Source organism: Epithele typhae (genome assembly GCF_022376455.1).
Source record: "Epithele typhae strain CBS 203.58 chromosome Unknown BXZ73scaffold_47, whole genome shotgun sequence".
In the NCBI taxonomy this organism is placed as follows: Eukaryota; Fungi; Basidiomycota; class Agaricomycetes; order Polyporales; family Epitheliaceae; genus Epithele; species Epithele typhae.
In genome coordinates, this window is record NW_025954238.1 from 90,967 (window position 1) to 112,111 (window position 21,145).

At 61.9% G+C, this 21,145-nt stretch overlaps 7 protein-coding genes across 7 annotated transcripts; 2 read left to right on the plus strand and 5 right to left on the minus strand.

Annotated features, from left to right (window-relative positions):
• Window positions 1-186: 186 nt before the first annotated feature.
• Window positions 187-1,888, minus strand: BXZ73DRAFT_51274 (alternative oxidase; the record flags this gene model as incomplete). Its single annotated transcript, XM_048020598.1, has 11 exons — window positions 187-262; window positions 325-531; window positions 589-633; window positions 684-759; window positions 814-896; window positions 949-1,013; window positions 1,069-1,152; window positions 1,204-1,324; window positions 1,382-1,446; window positions 1,500-1,609; window positions 1,672-1,888. 11 exons carry the CDS (start codon window positions 1,886-1,888, stop codon window positions 187-189), a joined length of 1,149 nt encoding a protein of 382 aa, XP_047875093.1.
• A 3,260-nt stretch (window positions 1,889-5,148) lies between these two features.
• BXZ73DRAFT_104033 (uncharacterized protein) lies at window positions 5,149-5,640 on the minus strand (the record flags this gene model as incomplete). Its single annotated transcript, XM_048015778.1, has 3 exons — window positions 5,149-5,289; window positions 5,340-5,401; window positions 5,454-5,640. The coding sequence occupies 3 exons, from the start codon at window positions 5,638-5,640 to the stop codon at window positions 5,149-5,151; spliced, it is 390 nt and encodes a 129-aa protein (XP_047875094.1).
• Window positions 5,641-5,890: 250 nt separating this feature from the next.
• On the plus strand, window positions 5,891-9,118 carry BXZ73DRAFT_51319 (uncharacterized protein; the record flags this gene model as incomplete). Its single annotated transcript, XM_048020605.1, has 13 exons — window positions 5,891-6,100; window positions 6,221-6,312; window positions 6,377-6,635; window positions 6,690-6,895; window positions 6,991-7,240; window positions 7,302-7,373; window positions 7,434-7,464; window positions 7,577-7,668; window positions 7,725-7,824; window positions 7,885-8,100; window positions 8,156-8,355; window positions 8,410-8,541; window positions 8,594-9,118. 13 exons carry the CDS (start codon window positions 5,891-5,893, stop codon window positions 9,116-9,118), a joined length of 2,385 nt encoding a protein of 794 aa, XP_047875095.1.
• Window positions 9,119-10,207: 1,089 nt separating this feature from the next.
• Window positions 10,208-12,446, minus strand: BXZ73DRAFT_104035 (uncharacterized protein; the record flags this gene model as incomplete). Its single annotated transcript, XM_048015779.1, has 8 exons — window positions 10,208-10,658; window positions 10,714-10,780; window positions 10,840-10,960; window positions 11,023-11,081; window positions 11,137-11,171; window positions 11,230-11,783; window positions 11,849-12,246; window positions 12,299-12,446. 8 exons carry the CDS (start codon window positions 12,444-12,446, stop codon window positions 10,208-10,210), a joined length of 1,833 nt encoding a protein of 610 aa, XP_047875096.1.
• A 1,085-nt stretch (window positions 12,447-13,531) lies between these two features.
• On the minus strand, window positions 13,532-16,082 carry BXZ73DRAFT_51305 (metallopeptidase MepB; the record flags this gene model as incomplete). The annotated part of the gene is made up of 8 exons (XM_048020602.1): window positions 13,532-13,606; window positions 13,663-14,384; window positions 14,445-14,531; window positions 14,590-14,884; window positions 14,937-15,131; window positions 15,186-15,338; window positions 15,395-15,742; window positions 15,924-16,082. The coding sequence occupies 8 exons, from the start codon at window positions 16,080-16,082 to the stop codon at window positions 13,532-13,534; spliced, it is 2,034 nt and encodes a 677-aa protein (XP_047875097.1).
• A 734-nt stretch (window positions 16,083-16,816) lies between these two features.
• BXZ73DRAFT_51266 (kinase) lies at window positions 16,817-18,206 on the plus strand (the record flags this gene model as incomplete). The annotated part of the gene is made up of 5 exons (XM_048020597.1): window positions 16,817-17,116; window positions 17,178-17,454; window positions 17,507-17,631; window positions 17,686-18,087; window positions 18,138-18,206. 5 exons carry the CDS (start codon window positions 16,817-16,819, stop codon window positions 18,204-18,206), a joined length of 1,173 nt encoding a protein of 390 aa, XP_047875098.1.
• Window positions 18,207-18,836: 630 nt separating this feature from the next.
• BXZ73DRAFT_79634 (RIO1-domain-containing protein) lies at window positions 18,837-21,089 on the minus strand (the record flags this gene model as incomplete). Its single annotated transcript, XM_048023137.1, has 8 exons — window positions 18,837-18,941; window positions 19,002-19,397; window positions 19,487-19,606; window positions 19,660-19,885; window positions 19,946-20,098; window positions 20,180-20,310; window positions 20,360-20,784; window positions 20,837-21,089. 8 exons carry the CDS (start codon window positions 21,087-21,089, stop codon window positions 18,837-18,839), a joined length of 1,809 nt encoding a protein of 602 aa, XP_047875099.1.
• Window positions 21,090-21,145: the final 56 nt, after the last annotated feature.

Genomic DNA, 21,145 nt, shown 5'->3' on the forward strand with positions numbered 1-21,145 from the left:
GGGTCGTCCGGACCAGGACATGCGTCGATGACCAATCATAATATCTCATTCGTCAAAAGCCCTTTCGACCACGGCCAGTATTATACAAGTCCAACAGGAAATAGGGAGTGGTGGGTACGGTAATGTGAAGACGCTACAGTCATTACATAAGGTTTATCCGCGGGCTCTCGTTCGAAGACATGCCGATCACTTGGTTTCAGACGGGGCGTCAAGCTTTTTGTGCGCCTCCTCGACAAACTTCGCCGAGTCGTCCCGCTCGAAGCTATACAAAAACGTCAGCGATGCGTCCATACCCGAGGAGAAACAGGGAAACCAAGCGCTCACCATATCTTGGACCCCTTCACGCTCATGTCGGGCTCCTGCAGCGCGAACGGGTTGATGTCCGTGTGGTAGTCGAGATTCGCGAGAGAGTGGTTCACGAATCGGTGCGTGCTCTCGTCGCTGCGGACGGCGTAGATGACGTCGAGCAGCTTCGCGTCGGGCGCGAGCCGCCAGTAGTCCTTTGAGATCTCGGGCGCGGGCATGTTGGTCCTGGAGGAGTGTGATTAGTTGAACGACCTGTGAAGAGAGCGGCTTTGATCCACACACCATTCAGGGATACGGCCGGCCTCGATCTCCTGGATGCAGCGAGTGCTGTCCGAGCGTAAGAGGAGGCGGGATGCGCTGAGATTCGCTGAACATACTACGTGATCACGGCCTCTTCCTCCAGGTGACCGACGAAGCGATGACATGTCCTGGGAGAAATGAGATAAGACAAGACTGGCGCGTCAGTCAGTAGTGATTCACGCAAGGATGAGACCAGGAGGTGCTCACAGAAGGTGTTATAGAAAAGGCCTTGAGCGCCAAGGACCATCAGTCGGAAGAAGGGCGACGGTTTCTTGAGAGTCATAAAAGTCCTGTTTAGCAGTGACGTCAGTGAGACACGGCGAGTGGATCGACGAGACTGACATGAGATGCATGCGCTCGTTCTCCGCCTCTTCGAGAAGAGTGTGGATCCAGCCATGATCGCGCCTCTGTCAACCAAGTGCGTGTGAGGGAAAATTCACGTGCAACGTCGACCATACGCACCATGAGACGCAAACTGCGCAGGTGCCTGAGAGCAGCAGCTACCATTCCGGGGACGGCGGCGATAGTTTCCAGGAAGAGGACGCGCTACGAACAATGAGCAACGATAGCGTGCAATGTGCACAAAATAGCGCTCACCCTGAGCCACTGCGAGTCGTCCATGAGGTAGCCCCCTTTGCGAAGCTCTTCGACAGACATCTTGTCTGCATTGGCAGGCATGGGCTTATGCTTGTATCCCGAGACACGGTCGAAGCCCCACCTGAAGATATCCATCTGAACAAAGCGAAGCACCCGGAACGACCCCGAAGGTACACACCTCGCAAGGCGGACGAACAGCCACGCCACCTTGTCTGACATGGTCTTGGCTTCCCTGTGGAGCACCTGAAATCGACAACATTGGCAGGTGAAACCGGAGGCGCTTTGGTCGATCGTACCTCAACCGAACGTAGCTCCTCTGGAGTGTATACGGGGTGGAAGAGCACCCAGTCTCCGCGTATCTCCTTCGCGGCGGCAGGAGTGGGGGGCGCCTGCTGAGGCATGTCCTCTGGGAGGCAGGATGCGCAGATTTAACCACAGGATTTGACAAAAGACGAGCGGGGCACGTACTGAGATGCAGGCCCTCGGAGCCGGGCCCCAGCGGGGACTTCTCATCCGTCTTCTTGCCCGTCAAGACATTGCCATGAGAAGACGAGCTGGAGAGGGCGCGCCTAGATGCAGTAGTGAGGCCAGGGGAGAGGAGCGCATAGCGGAGGGGTGGCGGATGGCACCGGGCCGCAAGAGGCGCCAGACGCCCGATGGTAATAGGGGAGGGTAAAGCGTGCATGAGCTGGTAGTGGTGAATGTGGTGGAAAATGCCTGAAGATGCGTTGCGGGAGCGGCTGGAGAGGTCGTTATATGCCTTTGCGGCGTCGGGAGGTCCGTAGCGTCCCGAGGGGCGACCCGGGGCCCACCGCAGGGCGCGGCAGGGCTGGCTGTGATCGATTCCGATATGCCCGTGGCCCGTCCAGAAACTTCACATTCCGCTTGTCTTCCATCTGTGCCACCATTCCGAATATTTGGGACATCGCGTTGTGTGCACGGACGGTTGCTGGTGGCGGATGAGGACGAGGGGCTCAGGCTGAGGCGGTGCTGCGATTCAAGCTTCGGCGTTGCTCCTTTTGGCCACCGACGAGCCAATCACAGAGAGGCGTTTGCCGTCAGCCAATGACGGACTCAGTATTGAAACTCCCCGGCGGGAAGCGTTGTGTGGTCCGTGCACGTCGGCTTGCGGCGGGACAACTTCGCTGGTACTTGTACTTACCAATTGGCCGACTCGTTGCGTTTGCGATATGTCAAGCTGTCGTTGAACGTTGAACGTTTGAACGTTGAGCGCTTGAGCGCTGATGAGAGCCCTCGATACTCGGATCTCGCGTCCTTCGGCACGTCGGAAGTGTAAAACATGACAGCAGCGCAATATCACAATCGTCCCCATCCCTATGCGATTGGTCTGGGAAAAGCCGTAATCAGCTTTGAAGACGAATCGAAGGTTATGTTCCAAAAGTCAGGAAGAGGGAGAAGACGGACAAAGTGTGCGTTTCTGTCCAACGTAAGTTTCTATCTACCTCAATACTCCGGTGTCGACGCGCGCGTCCATCCGCATCTTCAGCGATCCTCGTGAACATACGCCCAAGCAGTGTGGCGTCCGCACTGTTCAGAGGTCCTCAGTGTGAGTATCCACCATTACTAGCGCGCGGTTCGAGGCACTACACAGGGCGCCTCGTCAATTTGCCGACATCTCCACAAAATCTCTGAGCTTTGCACTGCACCTGCCGCTTCGAAAAATCCTGAAGACCAAAGCCGAGAGGGATTGAGGGAATCGGAACGGAGGAGGTACTCCCCCAGGAAACACTTTACACATCGCTAGGACCCATACGCGGTCATGTCAAACCCCCTGGGAGCCTTTCAAGGAACAGCCAGGAACAGGCCCTCAGATTCCAGAACCGGATAGCTTGGGGTAACTTGCAATCAGTTTGTCACACAGCGATGGACACTAGTGTATCATTAAACACTTCCGGTTTCCGATCGACAGTCATTAACAAAATTACTTACCGCGATCCCGGATACAGTTTCATTATGTGAAAGGGACGGACTCCGAACTGTGGACAGAGGAGCCGCCTTTCTTGTGACATCCGTCGAACATACTACTGGTATGACCTGTATCCTGCTAAAAGACAGCGGATACCCCTGAGTACGTTCCCGTCAACCTTCGAGATGTCGATGAACCCGTTTACCTAGGCTGGAGCCAATCCATACACCGACCCGAGAGCCGATCTCCACAGCCGCCTTCGCTGTTCTCCCAACAAACCATCACCGCCGTCCCGCACGCATTGCACATCTCCGTCCCCTCACCACATGCCCCAAGCCCCTCTCCATGCTGTGATCAAAGAGCCCCATCTCCCACCCACTCCCGGCCGTCGCGGGAACGACCGGGCGTAGGTGCGTCCGCCCAGCCGGCGACCACATCGCCTGCCGCGCAACACAGTACTGGTGCTGTAAGCGTTCCCCCGGGCCGCCGCTCGCGTGGGCACGGTGCGAGCGGTGTGGCGTTAGTCCGGAGGAGGTGCTGCAGCGTCCGTGCGCGCGGCGCAGAAGCCGTGCAGGGGGGAGCTTCGCCTGCCCCCTTCTCCTCAGGCAGAGCGCGCCGCCGTCAGTATTTCGGGACGGCCGTTCCCATGGCGTGTGCGGGTTCCCTGGGTCTGAGTTGCGGAAGCACGGGCGTACGTGCGTGACTTCCGAGCCGGGGGTGCGGAAGACGAATGCCCAGGGACCTTGGACACGGGCATGACACAGACAGGCTCAGTGCGACGCATGGCGGCGCCGGCCGCTGTGAAGGTGATGGAGTCGATGAGCGCCGGGGGGCCGCGGACGAAGCGCGGACGAGAGCCTGAGCCTGGGAGTCGTCCGTTCGCTTCGGGCTGCGACCAGATCGCACACGGGGCGCGGATGGTTGGCTGCAGAGCGTGAGGCGAGCCCTGGGTGCCAGCCGGTGGGCAGGAATGCGCAGCCGGCGCCGCCGGCCTGCTGGGGATGCTGGCGGCCGCGGAGTTCTCAGAGAGCGTCAGGCCTGACATGACTCACTTGTGCGCTCGAACGTGGTTATGAGCTGTCGGGCTGAGGCAACCGGAAAAGGTGGAGCGGAGAAGCCATACGAAGGACATACTTACGACATTGGAGCAGTGGTAAGCCTTGAAGCTTGAGATGGTGAGACAGGGACGAGGGAGTTGCGTAACTTCTCCGCCGCGTCGTCGCCCGGGTAGGCCGATATGCGGTCCTGCGGCGCAGCTGGATGCAATGGGCGAGACCACAGAACTGGAAGGTGGAGTCTGGAGAGAGCCCAAGGCGCAAGTGGATGGTCACAGGGCAAGGCGGCAAGTGCCGGGGCCGGGCGATTTATCCGAGGCAGACGGGTCCGAGTCCGAGGGGCTCGGGCGATCCACTTGACGCTTATCGGCCGCCGCTCGGTATTGGCCCGCTAGATGGCCGGCTGCCCGATGTGTCCCCTCCTCGACACCCCCAGCAGCGTGCGCACTGGGACGGACACCGGGCGCGAAACCGTCCCTCAGCGTGCGCGGGGCCGCCACCCTCGCGGTCATCATGACGGGAACGGAGGCCCTCCATCTTGCATCACTCGGAACGTTGGCCGACACGCTTCGCACCCCAGGTACATCCGCGCTCCGCCAAGGTCGCATCCATGTTTACAGGAGGGAATTGTGGGCGCCCTCGGACGCCGACCGCAGGAGACCGACAACGGCTATATGTTCATTTCCACCCCGGACCCGCGCGCATCCCGACGCGCGCATCCGACACCGGCGCCGCCGCGAGACGCATCGCGACCCGCCGCCGATCCTCCCACGCAACCCGGGTGCATCAGGCAGACCGCGTGCCGCCGTCAGCGTCGACCCGACGCCGGCGCACTCCCTCGCGGGCAACGTGTGTACAGTGCGCGTGCGCGGCGCAGGCGTGCGTGCGTGATGGCCCGCTGCCGCCGATCCGCGCACACTCAGCACTCCGGACGGACACGGGCCATGTGGACGGGGCGCGCCGCTACGAGGGCTTTCCTACGCCCTGTAACGCCCCGGTTGTCGGCGCGGCGTTGGCCGACGCGGGCTCGAGCCCGGCGAGCTTTTGTTCCTCCGGCGAGAGCGTGTAGAAGGCTGCGGTCTGCGACTGCAGCCAGCGCCTCGGCTTCGAGCGGGGCATGAGACGACGGCGCGGATCGAGGAGGGCAGACATACCGGACTAAACACGTGTTCGTAGTCGCCAAAGTCGTGGACGAAGACCGCATAGAGGATGATCGCTGCGGGAGCGCGTCAGCACCGGGGGACGCTGCCAGCGCACGCAGCACTCACAGGGGACGAGCACGAAGTTGCCGATGCGGGAGACGCGGCGTACCCATGTTCGGAGCTGGAAGGGGGCCTTCTCTGGCGTCGCGGTCTCGACGTGGGCCCACGGGTTGGCCTGCCGACCCGCCCACCTTCGCTGGAGGGCTGGCCGGGGCGGGGCAGGACGAGGGGCGCGGAACGAGAGGGCGAGCATGGTGGTGGGGGAGCAGGAGGCCGGCCAGACGGCCGGAGTCGGACGGGCGCGGGGGATCTGGCGGAGATCGTCTGGCGCGGGGCCGGAGGAGACGGCTGGGGCGGGAGAAAAGAGAGCGGGCGTAGAGGGCGTGGGTGGCTCGCGGGGGACGAGGGCCAGCTCCGCTCTTTTCGGCGCAGGCAGACGCCCGCAGTGGTCTCCCCGTCCTGCGCTCACCCAGCCCCGTCCCTGTCTCTTTCCCTCCACGAGCATGACCTCTGCCCTCGACCCGTCCCTCGCCGACTACCCTCCCCCCGCCAAGCGGCCTCGCGTCGCCGACTCCTACGACCCGCTCAACTACTACGCCCCAGGGCCCTCGATCCACCCCTCCAACGCCCTTCCCGACCAGGACGGACTGGGAGATGCCGCCTCCAAGAAGAACAGAAAGCGGCCGCTCTCGTGCGGCGAATGCAGGAGGTCAGTTCCTGCCCTCGCCCACCAGTCCCCTGCTCATCCTAGACCACCCCCGCCCCCAGACTGAAGCTCAAGGTCCGTGTCGGGTTACGCCGAGCCCGTGACGCTGTCGCTCACCCCCACCCAGTGCGACCGCGTGTTCCCGTGCCAGTCGTGCTGCAAGAGAGGATGTGCGGAGATCTGCCCCGACGGCGCGCTTACCGGTGGCAAGGGCAGCAGGTGCGTCGCGCATTCCCCCAGGTATACCGGCGACAGCCGAGCCCTGAACATCACCCATGTCTAGGTTCATTCTCGCGAACACCGAGCAGCTGCACGAGAAAATCAAGTCCATGAGCGCACGGATCCGCGAGCTCGAGGACGCCCTTCGCGACGTCCAAGGCGGGCACCCGCTCCTCCGCGAGGAGCTCCTGCTCATCAAGAAGTCTGCCGACCTTTTCGGAGTGGATCCCAATCAACTGCAGCCGCCAACGGCGGAAGGCAACGGCAAGCACGTAGACATGTATATGGGCCATGCTCCTGCCTCGCCCCAGATGCTCGACGACGTATGTCGAAGCCAGCCGCACGTCCATTCCATGCTGACTGACCTCCCGTCCCAGCGCTCGAGTTTGTCTCCGCCCGCGAGGGATCCGGAAGACGTCTCCATTCCATTGGACGTCCTGCGCGTCAGCGACCGGTTCCCCGCTCCCAGCGCACTCACCTTCGATCTCAACCCTGGGCTCCGGAAACGCATCTTGGAGTTGCTTCCCCCACAACATGAAGCTCGATATCTCTGCGAACAAGCTGCTGAACATGCAGCATGGCAGTACGTCTCTCTCCATCCCATGCTACCGGTCACACGCCTCCCTCGTTCCTTCACTCCTCTGCCTCCACGTGTGTCTAACTTCTCGGTTCTCGCAGCCAAAACTCGGATGGAAGTGATGGTGTACCTAATATGGTACACAGCATATACAACACGTCGCCTGCAACGCTCAACCCACATCGACTGTCCTACTTCCTCATAATCCTCGCTATCGGTGTCTGTGTCGACCAACGACGGAGCCATTTCTCTTGGGCGGCAGACGCAGAACGCTACCACCAACTCTCACGAGCAGCATTGTGCGAGACATCGGTGATCAACGATCCAAGCATGGATGCGATCAACGCACTGGTGCGTTCCTGCGTTCCCTGGCTTTGTGCTAACTCCGGTCAATTGACTTCCGTCGGTCCAGTTTTACATGGCGCGATATCTTTCCATGTTCTCGGTTGACAAGGAGGCAACAGAGTATGCGTTTGCGGTATTGGTAAGGTTTTCTGTCGTTCGCTATGTTGACCGTCTTTAATCTACCTCTCCTTGGTTTCAGGGTATCGCAATGAAGCTGGCAGTTGCCGTAAGTCATTTGTTAATAACCTATTTCCGGTTGACGCTGATTGCCTTCTACAGCTTGGGTTGAGTAAGCCTGTGATGCTCGGATGACTGACGAGTGCTTATACTTGGACTGTTCAGATCGGGCTTCAAGTCGCTCTAAAGTCATCCCCGAGGAACTCGACAAGCGCAAAACCTTGTTGTGGTGCATGCAAAATGTCGACCAGCGATTGGTGGGTGTTTCGCTCCTATGCGCAGTTTCGTGCCTGACCCAGACGTCACGCAACAGTCCTTGATGCTACGGCGTGCACCGTCGCTGTCCTTGCGGTATGTGGACGTTGATCCACCCACATCGAGCGAGTTCCCTGCGTCAACGCACCGGGAGATATGTGCGTGCATCACATTTTGCATGACAGGGCCCTCATGACTCAATGGGCCTCATTCCGCAGACCAACGGTGGCACTACACGTTCACTGAGCACTGCATCTCGCCAGTGCTGGAAGCGGTCGTGTCGCCAGTGTCTCCGCCCTACTCGGAAATCCTCGCGCTAGACGCTCGCGTGCGGGACTTCGAGGTGCCCACGTTTATGCAGATCAACCCCGGCACGACGTCCGGAAACGGACTGTGCATCGTGCAGTTATGGACACATATGACGCGCGAAGTCGGTGCGTCGTGCTTCTGGCGTACAACGTGTCAGGGCCACGCTGATCGTCCTTCCAGCTTTTCTGAACCTCCACCGCCAGTTTTTCACCCAAGCGCTCAACGAGGGTTTCTGGGCCCACCACAAGTACGCAATGTCCGTCGTCGCCGTGTACCAGGCGTCCGTCAGCCTTCTGTTCGGCCTGGAGGCGTACTACAGGCAACAGCCCGAGTACTCGGTGCGCTCGCAGCGGCTGTGGTGGAATGGCTTGTCTTCAGCTGTAAGTTCCGCGGTCCTCGGCCGGCCCTTTTCTTCACTCACGTTCTATTAACAGGTCGCACTATCGCTGATCGCCTCGCGAGTGCCGCCGTCCATGATGTCCTCGAACGCTCTGCTCGAGCTTGGCAAAGTCGTTCGGTTCTACTCGGATGTCAGCGACCGGTGTCCACTGGCGGCCAGGGCTCAGGTACGTCCCACACACGCGTTCCGGTTTTGCTGCTGCTCACACCCACCCATAGCCCGTGCTCGAGATCATTTTCGACCGCGCGCGGTCCCACTACCTCCAGAGCCGGTACGGCCTCAACCATTCCGACACCTACGATCCCACCACGGACCCAGTCTGCACATTCGGCGTCCGCGCCGGCGGCTTCGTCTCGGCCCACTCGCGCACGGGGAACGTGATGCCGAGCGACAGCGAGAACGCCCTCCCGCCGCTCACGACGCACCCGAAGCTCCGGGGGGTCTACGAGGACGCGACGGCGAACTCGCCCCCGCCGAACGACCCGATCCTCATGCCCGGCCACCTCCACCGCGCGTCCGTGAACGGCGGCACGCGCAACGGCGGCGGCGCCAACGGCCGGCCGTCCTCCCCTGGGGTGGGCGTGGGCGGCTCCGCTGGCTTCGGGGTCTCTGCGGAGCGGTCGGGGCTGCAGCACGACGGCGGGCCGTTGAGCGGGTACATGGGCGCGTCCGCGGCGACGGCGCAGCACTTCAAGTGGCTCAGCTCCGAGTCGAACGAGTACTCGTGGATGACGTGGTTTTGAGCGTCGCATGCGCTCGCCCACCGGTTTTGTTTTTCGTTCGTTCATCGTTTCGCGTTCTCGATACCAACACGCCGACGCCCTACTCTCCACCTGCACTCGCGTTCCCCGCCCTTCACGTCGTCTCACGTCTCATGCCGCACGCTTTTTATGAGTACGAGCCCCCACGCCCCCCTCCCTTTTGGACCCCCCTCTCCTCTCCTCGCCCCGTCCGTCCCGCCCGCTCGGGCCTGCCTATTGTATGCGTGCCTTCTTGCTCTGCTGTAACTCCGTCGTGCCCACGGGCCTCCCCCCGTCGGCCCCTTTTTTTGTCTTGTCGCGCCGCCGGGTGACTCGGACGGATTCACGCGGAGCCCTCTCCGCCCCCCGTCCTTCGCGCGTTGGCGCGAGGAGGCCGACGGGACGCGCCCGCCACCGCACCTGTAGCTTAGAATTCCTGTATGATCTCCTTAGACTCTGGCGAGTCCTCGAGCAGGGTACGTACACCACCTATAGACTGTCGCATAACTAGGCCCCGGTTCTCTCGATATATTGGTACGCACGCAGCGTCGGAGTTACGTTCACCGTCCGTGGCGGCTTCGGAACACTTGGAGAGACGGTTCTACCAATGATATGTTACATCGTACAATATAGCAAGACGCAGCCTCCAGGCCCGCGCATACCATGCAACAGGCGACAACACATTAAACCATTTCCGCCCGCCTCCCGGTATATGGCCTCGCCCCCTCCGCACCGCACCGAGCAGCCAAGACTAGCCCACCCTGCGCTCCCGAGACGCGTCCCTACACGATTCGTACCCGCGGACGCCGCGCTTGCGCTTGCACCCGGACCGGACCGTACGGTATCCTATGTCTATCCACGCTCACGCGGGGCAGTCCCCTATGCAGCAGCTGGCGTCCACCGCTGTCGTCCGCACGAAGCGAGACGAGAGCACGGCGAACGGAGCGGCGCGTAGGGGAGTAGGGGACGGGAGGGGGGTGCGGGGAGCAAGCGGAGAACGGCGGTAGCGTGTGGGGAGTAGGGAGGGGGCAATGTGGACGCGAGGGGAGGGGGGGAAGAAGAAAACACAGTGTCAGTTCATTCCGATTCTCATCAGGCCAGCGCCCCGGCCACCTTCTCGCCCAGCGAATTCTCAGTACCTTCGCCGATCGCGCTCGCGAGCCCCCGCGCGACCGCGCGCGCGCCCGAGCCGCCTCCCGCCATGAGGCCGTCGACGCCCGCGTTGATCGCGCCGCCCGGGCCGTCGCCCTCGACCTCGGTGTCGTCCCCGTCCCCCCCGTCGTCGTCGTCGTCCCGGTCGGGCGCGGGGTGGCCCTCGGTGCGGCGCTCGTCGTCGCGCGCGATCTCGGACCGCATCTTCGCCACGTCCTGGTCGACCTTGGAGGCGACGCGGTCGACGGCGGCTTGTGCGAGCGAGACGCGGGCGCGGTGCGCCTTGAGGTGCGCGGAGCGGCGCGGGGGGCGCTTGAGCCGCCGGCGGGCGACCATCACGGGCACGGAGCACTTTTGGATGAGGTAGTGAGACGTCGAGCCGAGGAGGATGCTTTGTGGCTCGTGGTTAGATGGTGTGTCGTCTAGAGGGACGAATGGAGACATACCCCTTGAGGTTTCCTAGACCTCGGGAACCGACGATGAGCATGACGGGTTCATAGAAATCGACAATGTCTGTAGATATACTCACGACATCAGCCACTAAACCCAGGCGAAACGAAAGGACTGCGCACCAAGCAGCATATGCCTGCTATTCTTTGCGTGCCAAGCCTGGCACGCAATCGAAACGTTGAGATGCGTGCGCTGAAGCAGGCTGGTGGCTTGGCGGACGAGGATATATGCCAAGGCTTGTCGCTGTACGCAATCACCAGCCTCAGCATCGCAGAATCAGAATGCGGATAAACGGCGGGACGCACCTCCTGCTGGGCACGGAGCTTGGTAGCACGATCGGCGGGGTTGGGGATCTGGGGATCGACTGCACGGATAGACTTTAGCGTTGGGTCCACGCGAGCAGCGCCACCCCCGCATACCTTTGCCCTCGTTCTCGACGACGGTAACGATAATGCTAGCGCAAAAAGGTCAGGACTTGATCCTCAGAAAACATAGTAGAACACTAGACGCACAGCTCGTCCCCGTCCCTCAGCACGGTGCCGATCCCCCATTCCAGCGCGAAGCGACTCTCCTCGCTCAGGTCGCTCGCGAGCACGTACCGCTTCCCCGCGCGGCCCGACTCCCTGTTGATCTTCTCGGGGGCGCCCTGGGTGACGGAGATGATGCAGCGGTCGCGCTGGAACGTCGGGCGGGAGGTGTTGAGCGGCAGCTGGTCCTGGGGCTTCATCGACTTGCGCCGCCGCGGGTTCCGGCCCTGGCCGCCGTTGAGCGTCGAGGGGAAGTACGGCTCGGGCGGGACGACGACGTTGACGCCCTCGCCGAGGTAGTCGGGCACGTCCTGCTCGCTCGTCGCGGGCACGAGCGCGTTCGCCTCCGTGTTCTGCTCCGTGACCTCGTCGAAGTGCGGCTCGCCCTCCTCCCAGGCGTCGTCCGAGTCGGACTCGTCCTCGCCCTCGTCCGACTCGTCGTCGGACTGGGCGGAGAAGGAGAAGGCGGTGCGCGGGCGCACGCCGCGCGAGGCGAGGGAGCCCTCCGCGTCGGACTCGGCGTCGGACTGGGTGAGGGCCTCGACGGCGGGGGACGGGTCGCGCGCGCGGGAGCGGCGGCGGAGGCGGAAGGGGGACTGCGAACGGGCGCGGGACTCGGACGAGTCGCGGTCGGCCTCGGGCGCGCCGGCGTAGGAGGAGGAGCGGGCGGGTGTTTGTCTTTGTCCTGGCGCTCGGAGCGGCCGCGTTCCTCGTCCCGGCCGCGGTCAGAGGATGCGCGGGAGAGGGAGAGGGAGGAGAGCATGGAGCCGAGGGACATTTTGGCGAAGGAGCCGCGGGAGTCTGGGGATTTGGCGGACGACGGGGGCGAAAACGGGGAGTCGGTGCGGCCCTGGGAAGTGGTGGAGAGGGAGGAGAGGTGCGCTCGAGCGGGTTCTGTGGGTTGGGATCGTCCTGGGTCAGTGAGTTGGACGAGCTGGAGCGTTTCCGGGTAGAGAGCGGTGGGTTGGGGCGCGAGGGGCCGCCGGCGAGGGAGGAGAGGGACTGGCCGGAGTTGGACCGCTTGAAGGGCAGGATGGTGGCGATGGGCGAGGACGGGACGCGGTCGTAGGAGTCGCGGTCTGCGCCTTGCCCTCGATCGGCGTCGGGAGCGTGGGGGACTCCTTGGTCGACACGCTGTAGCGTCCAAGCAGGCTGCGCCGCCGCTCCTTCTTTACGCTGCCGTTGTTGTCGCCCGTGGCCATCGCTCACACACCGCGCACGAGGTCGGGCAGAGATCACCGGGTGGCGGGGGGAGGGGTGCGGGGGAGGGGAGGCGGAAAGAGGACGGAGAGATGGACGTGTGGGCTCACCTCGACCTTGCCAGGTGCTTCGACGAGCAGAGACTGTGCAAGGACGACGGCAGATGAGCACGGAGGCGGGTGAGGGTGTCGCGGAGAAAGGAGAGGCTCGTGCGGGTTCGGCGGCGAGCTCATAGAGCAGGCTGTCACGTAAAGCAGTGTTGCCAAGGCGCGGCAGCGCCTGCGAGCGGGCGCAATGCTTGGGCCCCGTCGAGCACAGAAGCACTCGAGGTCGTGATGAGCTCCCTTCCGCCCCGTCATCTGCACTCGCGCCGCCTAGATCGGCCGGCAGGCGATGCACACCACCCTCGACAGCCCCGCACCCTGCCCACTCGACCGCACAGCGAAGCCTCGGAGACAAAGGGGACGTACAAATTCCGGAGTGCCGTCACTGCTGCCTTGTCCGCTCCTGCTCCGCTGCAATGTCCGTTAGACGACCGCCAACACAATTGCCGAGCATGTCTTCACCTCGAACGGCAGGCGGTTCACCTGCAGTCTGTTGGGGCTGCCATTGCGCGAGTCGCGGTTGAGCGACTCCTTTGAGTACGATCGGACGAGCCAAGAGGCCATCACGTCCGCCGAAGAGAGCAACGGTCGGGGTGGCGGGTGTGAGGAGCGAGAAGGGCGGCGGAAGCGGGTACGGACGACAGGGGCAGGCGGGGGCTGCTCTCAAATGTGGAGGTCGCCAGCAAGATCGATTCCGCCCTCACCCAGCCCGATCACCCCCCTGATGGCGACCGTCGCGACCCAGGCCACGGGCGGCCGTGTCGACTGCCCGCCCGTCGACGCACAACACAGCGTAAGGGCGTCATGGACAGAGCGACGAGCAAAAGGCAGAGGAGGGACTGTTGCTACATCCGCATTCCGATCAGCTATATACACCAGACAGCACTGCGCACATCGTCCGTCCCGACATTGGGAAGCTGTCCATTACCGCCGCACCGGCAGGTCCTCCATCCTAACCACTCGCGACTCGTCCATTTGTGCGCTCACAGGCTCGAAGTCTGGCTCCCGAAAAGTTCCTTGATGAACGCGTCCGCGTTCGGGGGCCGGCCAAGGAAGTTCTAATCACATGGCAGTTAGTGGTCGACGATCCGGTCCACCATGCTACCGAACATACCTTCAAGGAGTCGAGGTCGTCCTGACTGCCACCTACACGGAGGATCTTGTCCCGGTAGAGCTGGCCGCGCTCCGGGTCGAGCGGATCCTTCTTGAAGATGGTCGCGTACATGTCCGACGCGAATACCAGCGAGTAAGTGTAGCCGTAATATCCGGCGTCGTAGCCGCCAGCGATGTGGTTGAACGTGCCCTCGCCCGAACCGAGCTCCTTGCCCTTGACAAGCGAGATTTCCTCGCGCATGGTGTTCCACAGCGCCGTGTAATCATCCGCGTCTTGGTCGGTGTGCACCTTGAGGTCGAAGTTGGCGAAGAATAGCTGGCGCAGGTAGAACAGTCCAACGTTCACGTATCGGCTCTTGATGATCTTCTCGATTAGGTCCGCGTCCAGAGGCTTCTGCGTCTCGTAGTGGCTCGACATAAGCTCCAGGACCTTGGGCTCGAAGCACCAGTTCTCGAGCATCTGTGAAGGGGCCTCGACAAAGTCTCGTGCCACGCTCGTCCCGTGGAAGCGTGCGAACTTGGTCTTGCTCAGCAGGCCATGGAAGACGTGGCCCATCTCGTGGAAGAACGTCACAACATCGTCGTGGCGCATGAGCGCGGGCTTCGAAGGCGTGGACTTGGCCAGGTTCGCAACCATTGCTGCAAGGGGGTAGCTTCGTGAGCCATCTGGTTTGTCGTACCCAGATAAGAGAGGCCAAACGGCTGCGTGGGAGTATTTCGATTCTGTGGTTCATAAGTGCGATGAGAACGCGGAAGTGAAGGCATTGCGACAAATGGGCCTACCACGGGGGAAGAGGTCGAGATAGCAGTAGCCGACGAAACCGGTAGCGTCTGTGGCATCCTTCTCCCATACGGAGAACATCTGGACCTCTGTAGATCATGCGAGTCAGGCAGTACGCTCGTGGCAGCAACCTGGACTGATGCTCACCAGGGTGCCAGGTCTCGCCCTTTTCCTCAACAAACTTCACGCCGAGCAGATTTTGATAAATGTCCAAAATCGCAGGGACGACCTTCGTTACCGGGAAGTACTCCTTGACAAGCATGTCGTCAAGATTCAGACTCTTCTCGATGAACTTGCGGTCGTAGTAACGGTAGTCCCACAGATAGAACTCGCCGTCGAAAGGAATGCCCTTCTCGTCGTGTTCTTCTTTCTTGAGCGCCAGCAAAATCTCCCGGTCCTTCAAACCAACTGGCCGAAGCTTTTGCTCGAGATCAGTGAGGAACTATAACACTGGTTAGCATTGGTGTCGAAAACTAGGTGGTGTGACCACGTACCTCCTTGACCCCTTTGGCATTCTTGACCATCTTAACCTCGGTGATGTAGTCTGCCCATGTTGGGTAACCAAGAAGCTTCGCGATCTTACGGCGCAGCCCGAGGAACTTGGCCATAACGGGCTTGTTAATTGCGAGTCGATTCTCATATTTTGCATACGCAGTGCGCCGAGTCTCGGGGTTCTCTGCGAATTTGAACTACACAAACGAGATCAATACGCGGCCTTCCACGGAAGGCAGGAAAATGCGCACCAGTGGGAAGATGTCTGGCGTCTTGAAGGTGACATCGTACACCTCTTTGTCGCCCTCAGTGCGCTTGGTGAACCCAGATATGACATCTTCAGGTACACCCTGGAGCTCCTCCAGCGTGAAAGACACAACGCCCTTCTCCTCGTTGAAGTTTTTCTATACAAACAAACGATCAGTCGGTCACGTACTGACACTAGTAGACTTTGACCTACGCTGAACTCGAGACATGTCTGAGAAAGCTCTTTTTTGAGTGCAGTCAGAGTCTCCCTGTCCGCGTCGGGCAATGTCAAACCGGCGCGCTTGCCCTCCAGGATCATCTTGTCGACGAGACGCTGCTCCTCGGGACTGAGCGACTTGCCCGATTTCTTGACGTTCTCCTCGGCGGCCTGCTTGGATCGGAAGACGTCGAGGCGCATGGACGCCTCGACGCCATAGTCGCGGACGAGGATCTCGGCATCGTTCGAGGCGTCGCGGAGCTCCTTCGAGGTCGAGACGTTCTGGTAGAAGGAGAGCGGCTCGACGATCGCGTCGAACCTGGCTTCGGCCTCGGCGAGGGTCACCTGTGCGCCACCGAATTACTACCCGCCCCGCAACGGACTCGCGTCCTGGAGGATCTGGCCACTTACGAAGACCTGTCGTGGCGACCGGGCGGCGAGCGCGCGGCAGCGCGGGTCAGCATGCGGAGCCGGGTGCGCGTATGTCCCCGGAGCCTCAGGATCCGGGGGGTCGATGGGTGAAGACGAGACGCACCGACTCAAACGTGCAGTCCTCGGGCGCGAGCGCGGCGAGCTTGTCGAGCGTCGCGCGGTCGGCCGCGATCGTGTCCTTGGTGAGCGCGAGGACCTCCTCGGGCGTGTGCGTCCACTTGAGCGGCGGCTGGGGCGGGACGAGCGGCGGCATGCTGGGGTCGTGGTGGGAGGGCGAAGGCGAGAAGAGGCCGGCGAGCGAGGAGAGCGATCGATGGCCACCGGCGAGGGTGGCGAGGCCTGCCGCCCCGAGGGCCCCATTCAGAGAAGGCGTGACCTGGAACTGGAGCGTGCGCATGGCCGCGGCCGCGCGTGGCGCGAGCGGGCGAAGCGCGGCCAGCGCACCCACGCCTACAGCGACGCCGAGCAGAGGGCGGCGGCGGATGGCGCCGACGGCAATCGAGCAGGCTGCGCGAGGCTGCATGGGGAGGAGGCGGAGGGTGGGGGGAGGGAAAGCACGGCGTCGTTGGCGGCCAGCGGAGGGAGGTGACAAGCACGGCACACGACGCGACGCGCGCGCACGCGATGGCAGAGACGCCGGCGCATGGAGGCGCCTAGGGCTGCTTACGTCAGCGAGCAAGCAGCAAGCCGAGCGTCGGTCGAAAACAGGACACCCATCTCCGGAGAACATCGTCGTCGTCGTCCCCGTCGCCGCCCCTTTCGTCCTCCTCCTCGTCCCTGCGTTCTCGCCTCTCCCCCACCGCCTCTATCCCGTCGCGTGCGCACCCAGAGCACACCATGGCCACCCCCGCTGCCGCCCCCGTTCGGAAAAAGCGCAACTTCAAGGCCCTCCAACTCGATGTCAACAACAAGCCCCCCGAGCCTCAGCCCGAGCCTATCCGGGTCGCACCCGTCCCTGCCGGTGGCCGCAAGAAGCGTCCCCCACCGATGACGATCGCCGCCCCCAAGATCCCCACCGCGTCCACCGCCAGCGTCGACACCGACCACAACCTCTTGACCGTGAACGGCCCCAGTTCAGCGCCACCTACAGGCTCAGCGTCTGCCACCCGCGCCAACTACCACAGCACGCTTTCCTCCACGCTCGCCAATCTCGAGCTCAGCTCCGAAAACCAGTATCATGACCTCCGCAATGAAGACCTCAAGGATCTGCACGAGCTCGGCCAGGGCAACGGCGGCAGCGTCAAGAAGGTCGAGCACCTCCCCACCAAGACCATCATGGCGAAGAAGGTCAGCATTGTCGTGACGTGCACAGGCTCGCCCGTCATGCTAACATCCAGCTACTCTCCAGATTGTCTTGATAGACGCAAAGCCCTCGGTCCGGAAACAGATCCTTCGCGAGCTGCAGATTATGCACGACTGCCACTCGAACTACATCATCTCCTTCTACGGCGCGTTCATCTCCGATCCTAATATCTGCATGTGCATCGAGTACATGGACAAGGGCTCCCTCGACGGCATCTACAAGAAGATCGGGCCCATTGATATCGATGTTGTGGGCAAGGTAGCGCTCGCCGTGCTCGAAGGCTTGACCTACTTGTATGACGTCCACCGAATCATCCACCGCGGTGCGTGTCGCGCATGCTCGCTCCTGGAGCGCGTCTCTTACTCGTCCCTCAGACATCAAGCCGTCGAACATTCTCTTCAACTCACGAGGGCAGGTCAAGATTTGTGACTTTGGTGTGTCCGGTGAACTTATCAACTCCATTGCGGACACCTTCGTCGGGACGTCGACATATATGAGTGTCAGTCCATTATGTTTCCTACTAGCCCTCGGCGTTCGCTTACGCCTCCATCAGCCTGAACGTATCCAGGGCGCGCAGTATACGGTCAAGTCTGACGTCTGGTCGCTCGGCATTTCCTTGATTGAACTCGCTCTCGGTCGCTTCCCCTTTGCAGAGTCTTCCTCGGACGACTCCGATCTCTCAGACTTCGAGGGCACATTGTCGCCCAGTCGACCGCACCCGTTGAGGACCCTCACGAAGGAGCAACGGGACAAGAAGAAGAAGCGGAAGAGCAAGGGTGTCAGTCTCCAGGGCGGCGGTATGACCATGTCCATCCTCGAGCTTCTCCAACACATCGTCAACGAGCCCGCTCCCCGACTGACTCCCGAGGGTCGGTTCCCGAAGGAGGCGGATGACTTCGTGGATAGCTGTTTGTTGAAGGACCCCGATGCGCGGAAGACCCCCAAAGACCTCCTCGTACGTCGTCTCCTAGTATCTTCGCTCCACTTCCCCTAATCCCTCGCCAGAAACACCCATGGATCGAGCGCTCGCGGACCGCGACTATTGACCTCGAGATATGGGCGTCGACATTCTAATTCGCCTCGTGTTCCTTCCAAGCCCACCCCAACAGGCAGCCCTGGAGCGCCGCCCGCCGTTCACCACCGTCGCACGTGTAAAGATGATGTTGTACACCACACGTAGTCCTCCGCCCTGTTGCAACAACTGTACATATATACCCGTCTCGCAGCCCCGCACCCCACCACACTCTTCCTTCAGGGCTGGCGCGCGCCAGTCGCCCCCGTTCGGACGCTCTTTGCATCTTCCTCCGCACGCCTTGGCGCGCGCACACTCGTTCGACACGGTACTCGTTGTCTCATTCACGCTACTGGCAAGGCCGATGTACTATAGAAGCACTCAATCCACTATCCCAGCGGGTCTCGAGCACGTCGCTCGGTTAACCCACTCCTGCCTTCACAGATTGACGCGGCGCGCGGCGTGCGGTCTATGTTACAGTCTTGGTGTCGACATGTATAATACGGTGTTACTGGCTGGATGCTGGGCCTAGCGAGGAGTGCAGACGCATAAATTATGAAGATAATCATGACTGCTGGCCACACAACACAGTGGTCAGAACACGGGATGTATGGATTGGACGTGCGACACAATACAGAAACAGGATAGCGTACATCTGCAGATCGTTCAACTCCCTCTACACTTAGTCAGGATCATCCTCCACGAGCGGTAGCTTTGACCTTGCGCTTTTTCTCCGCCTTGGGTATTTTGTGCTTGCGTTTCTCGCGGGCCTCTGCCTTTGCTGCCTTCTTGCGCTCCTGAGACCGACCACATTCAGTCAGCCTTCCATTCAGCGACGTGTTCGAGAAAATACGCACCTTCTTCGTGTCCTTGTCCTCATGTCGGTGCCCACGAGGCTTCCTATCGTTGAACTCGCCGTCATCCTCGGACTCGTCGTCTTCCTCGCTCCCCGCATCTTCGTCCCCGTCCTCCTCCCCGCCTTCCGCTTCCCCGCCCTCGTCCACGAACGAGACCGCCTTCGTCCGCTTGTCCTTGTCCGCGCCGGCCCCGTCCACGTCCTCGCTCGGGCCGACGATCCCGATCATGTCCTTGTAGATGAGCCGCGCGCCCTCCCCGCGGGAGAGCACGCCGACGTCGCGCTCGGGGTCGTAGACCTCGTTGAGCGTGCGGGGGATGTACGAGCGCATGAACACCGCGTCCTCGTGCGTCCGCGCCTCCCCGCCGTCCAAGCCGTCCGCGTCGGCATCGGCGGGCTCGGCGCGGGCGCGGCCATCCACTCGCGGAGGGCCGCGCCGGCCGCGTCCTCCGACGGCGCCGAGGCCGCGTCGGCGTCGCGCGTGACGAACTCGAACGCGCGGCGGAGGCCGACGGTGGGCACGCCGCGGCGGGCGAAGAAGTCGTCGACGTTGCGGAGGTCCTGCCGGAGGAAGTCGAACGCGTGCGGGTGGTCGTGCTCGACCGACTGCGAGACGTCGATGATGTGGAGCTCGCCACGCGCCGGCGGCGTTCCCGCACCGGTCTGCGCCCCCGTCGACGCGGGGCGGCTTCGGACTCGGTCGCAGAAGCCGCGGGGTCCGTGGGCGCCGCGTCGGGGACGTGGTAGAGGATGTTGTATTCGGAGAGGTCGGCGTGGACGAGCCTGCACTCGACGAACATCTTGCGCGCCATGAGCATAAGCTCGACGTAGAGATCCGCCATCGCGGACTCCGGGATGTCGGCATCCTTCAATCGAGGGGAAGCCCTGGGCGTGGAAGGCCGGGTCAGCGAAGCGGCGGGGAGGCGGGGAAGACCGCGTGCGCACCAGCCGTCATTGTCGCCCACGAAGCTCATGACGAGCACGTTCTCGCGGACTTCGAGAGGTTCCGGGCACCGGATGCCTGCCGTACGCAGCCGCTTCAGATTGCGCATCTCCTTCTCGGCCCACACGCGGACCATTTTCCGGGGGTTATGGCGGCTGGAGAAGAGCGCGATTGAGTTGGTGCAAATTTGCTGTTTGCACCCTGAGCTTTGCCGTTACGAGGACGCGGGTACTGACCTGTAGCCCCGGCGGAATCGGTATTCGCCCGAGACATACCGGTCCCGATCCTTGAAAACAAGGATAGACGTCTTGTAGATTTTGAGCGCAAGATGCCGGCGCTCGGGGGTGAGTGCATGGTAGACGTTAGCCTGTGGTTGGGATTATCAGGCGGCATTCACCGGATATTGACCGACTGACCTCCTTCCCCGTGCTTACGCACCCGTTAACTTCGTAGATGAGCCCCCGACCGATCATCTTGAACAGGATGATTCGCGTCCGTGGATCGAGCACCTGTTCATTGGTCGCGCGGTCGCTCTTGTCTTTCATGTTGGCGGTCGCTGACGGTCCTTTCCGATTCACGCCCACGCCTAGGTCGTACGGCATGTCTAGATTTCTGAGTCGGGAGGAGTACTTAGACAAAGCTTGGAGCTGGTTCTCGGTCTTGTCCTTAGAGTGCTGCTGATTTGTGGCAGTCGTAGGCACTGTCTTGGACGGGCGAGGTCGATTCACAGCGGGAAGAGAAGCGACTGCCGCTTTGGAATTGATAGCAGACGTGACACCGTCAGCGGCCCCGGTCCGCACAGCAACATGCTGTCTGAGGCGGTTATACTGTTTCGTGAAGTCTGCGTGGGCAAATCGTTCGGCAGCCCGTGGCGACAGACGGGAAGGACGTACCTCGCTCTGCGATCTCCCAGTCCTCGTCTTCGGCACGAAGTTCCTGGAACACCTCAGCCTCCAAAGCGTCCTCGTCGTACTCAAACTCGTCTGGTTCGCTGTCCTCCTCCTCGCTCTCCGATGCCCATTCTAGTAGTGCCTCGTCGTCGATGAAGCGGTGACCTTGTCGTGGGTCCGGGGCGGAAGAGGTAGGGGGGCTCTCCGGAACATCGTCAAATTGTCCATCTTCGATGGCGCCACGAAGGGAAGCCATTGTGTCCGTCATTTCGGCGCGATGGGAGTGTGGTAGGATATGGCGGGCGCAGTGGA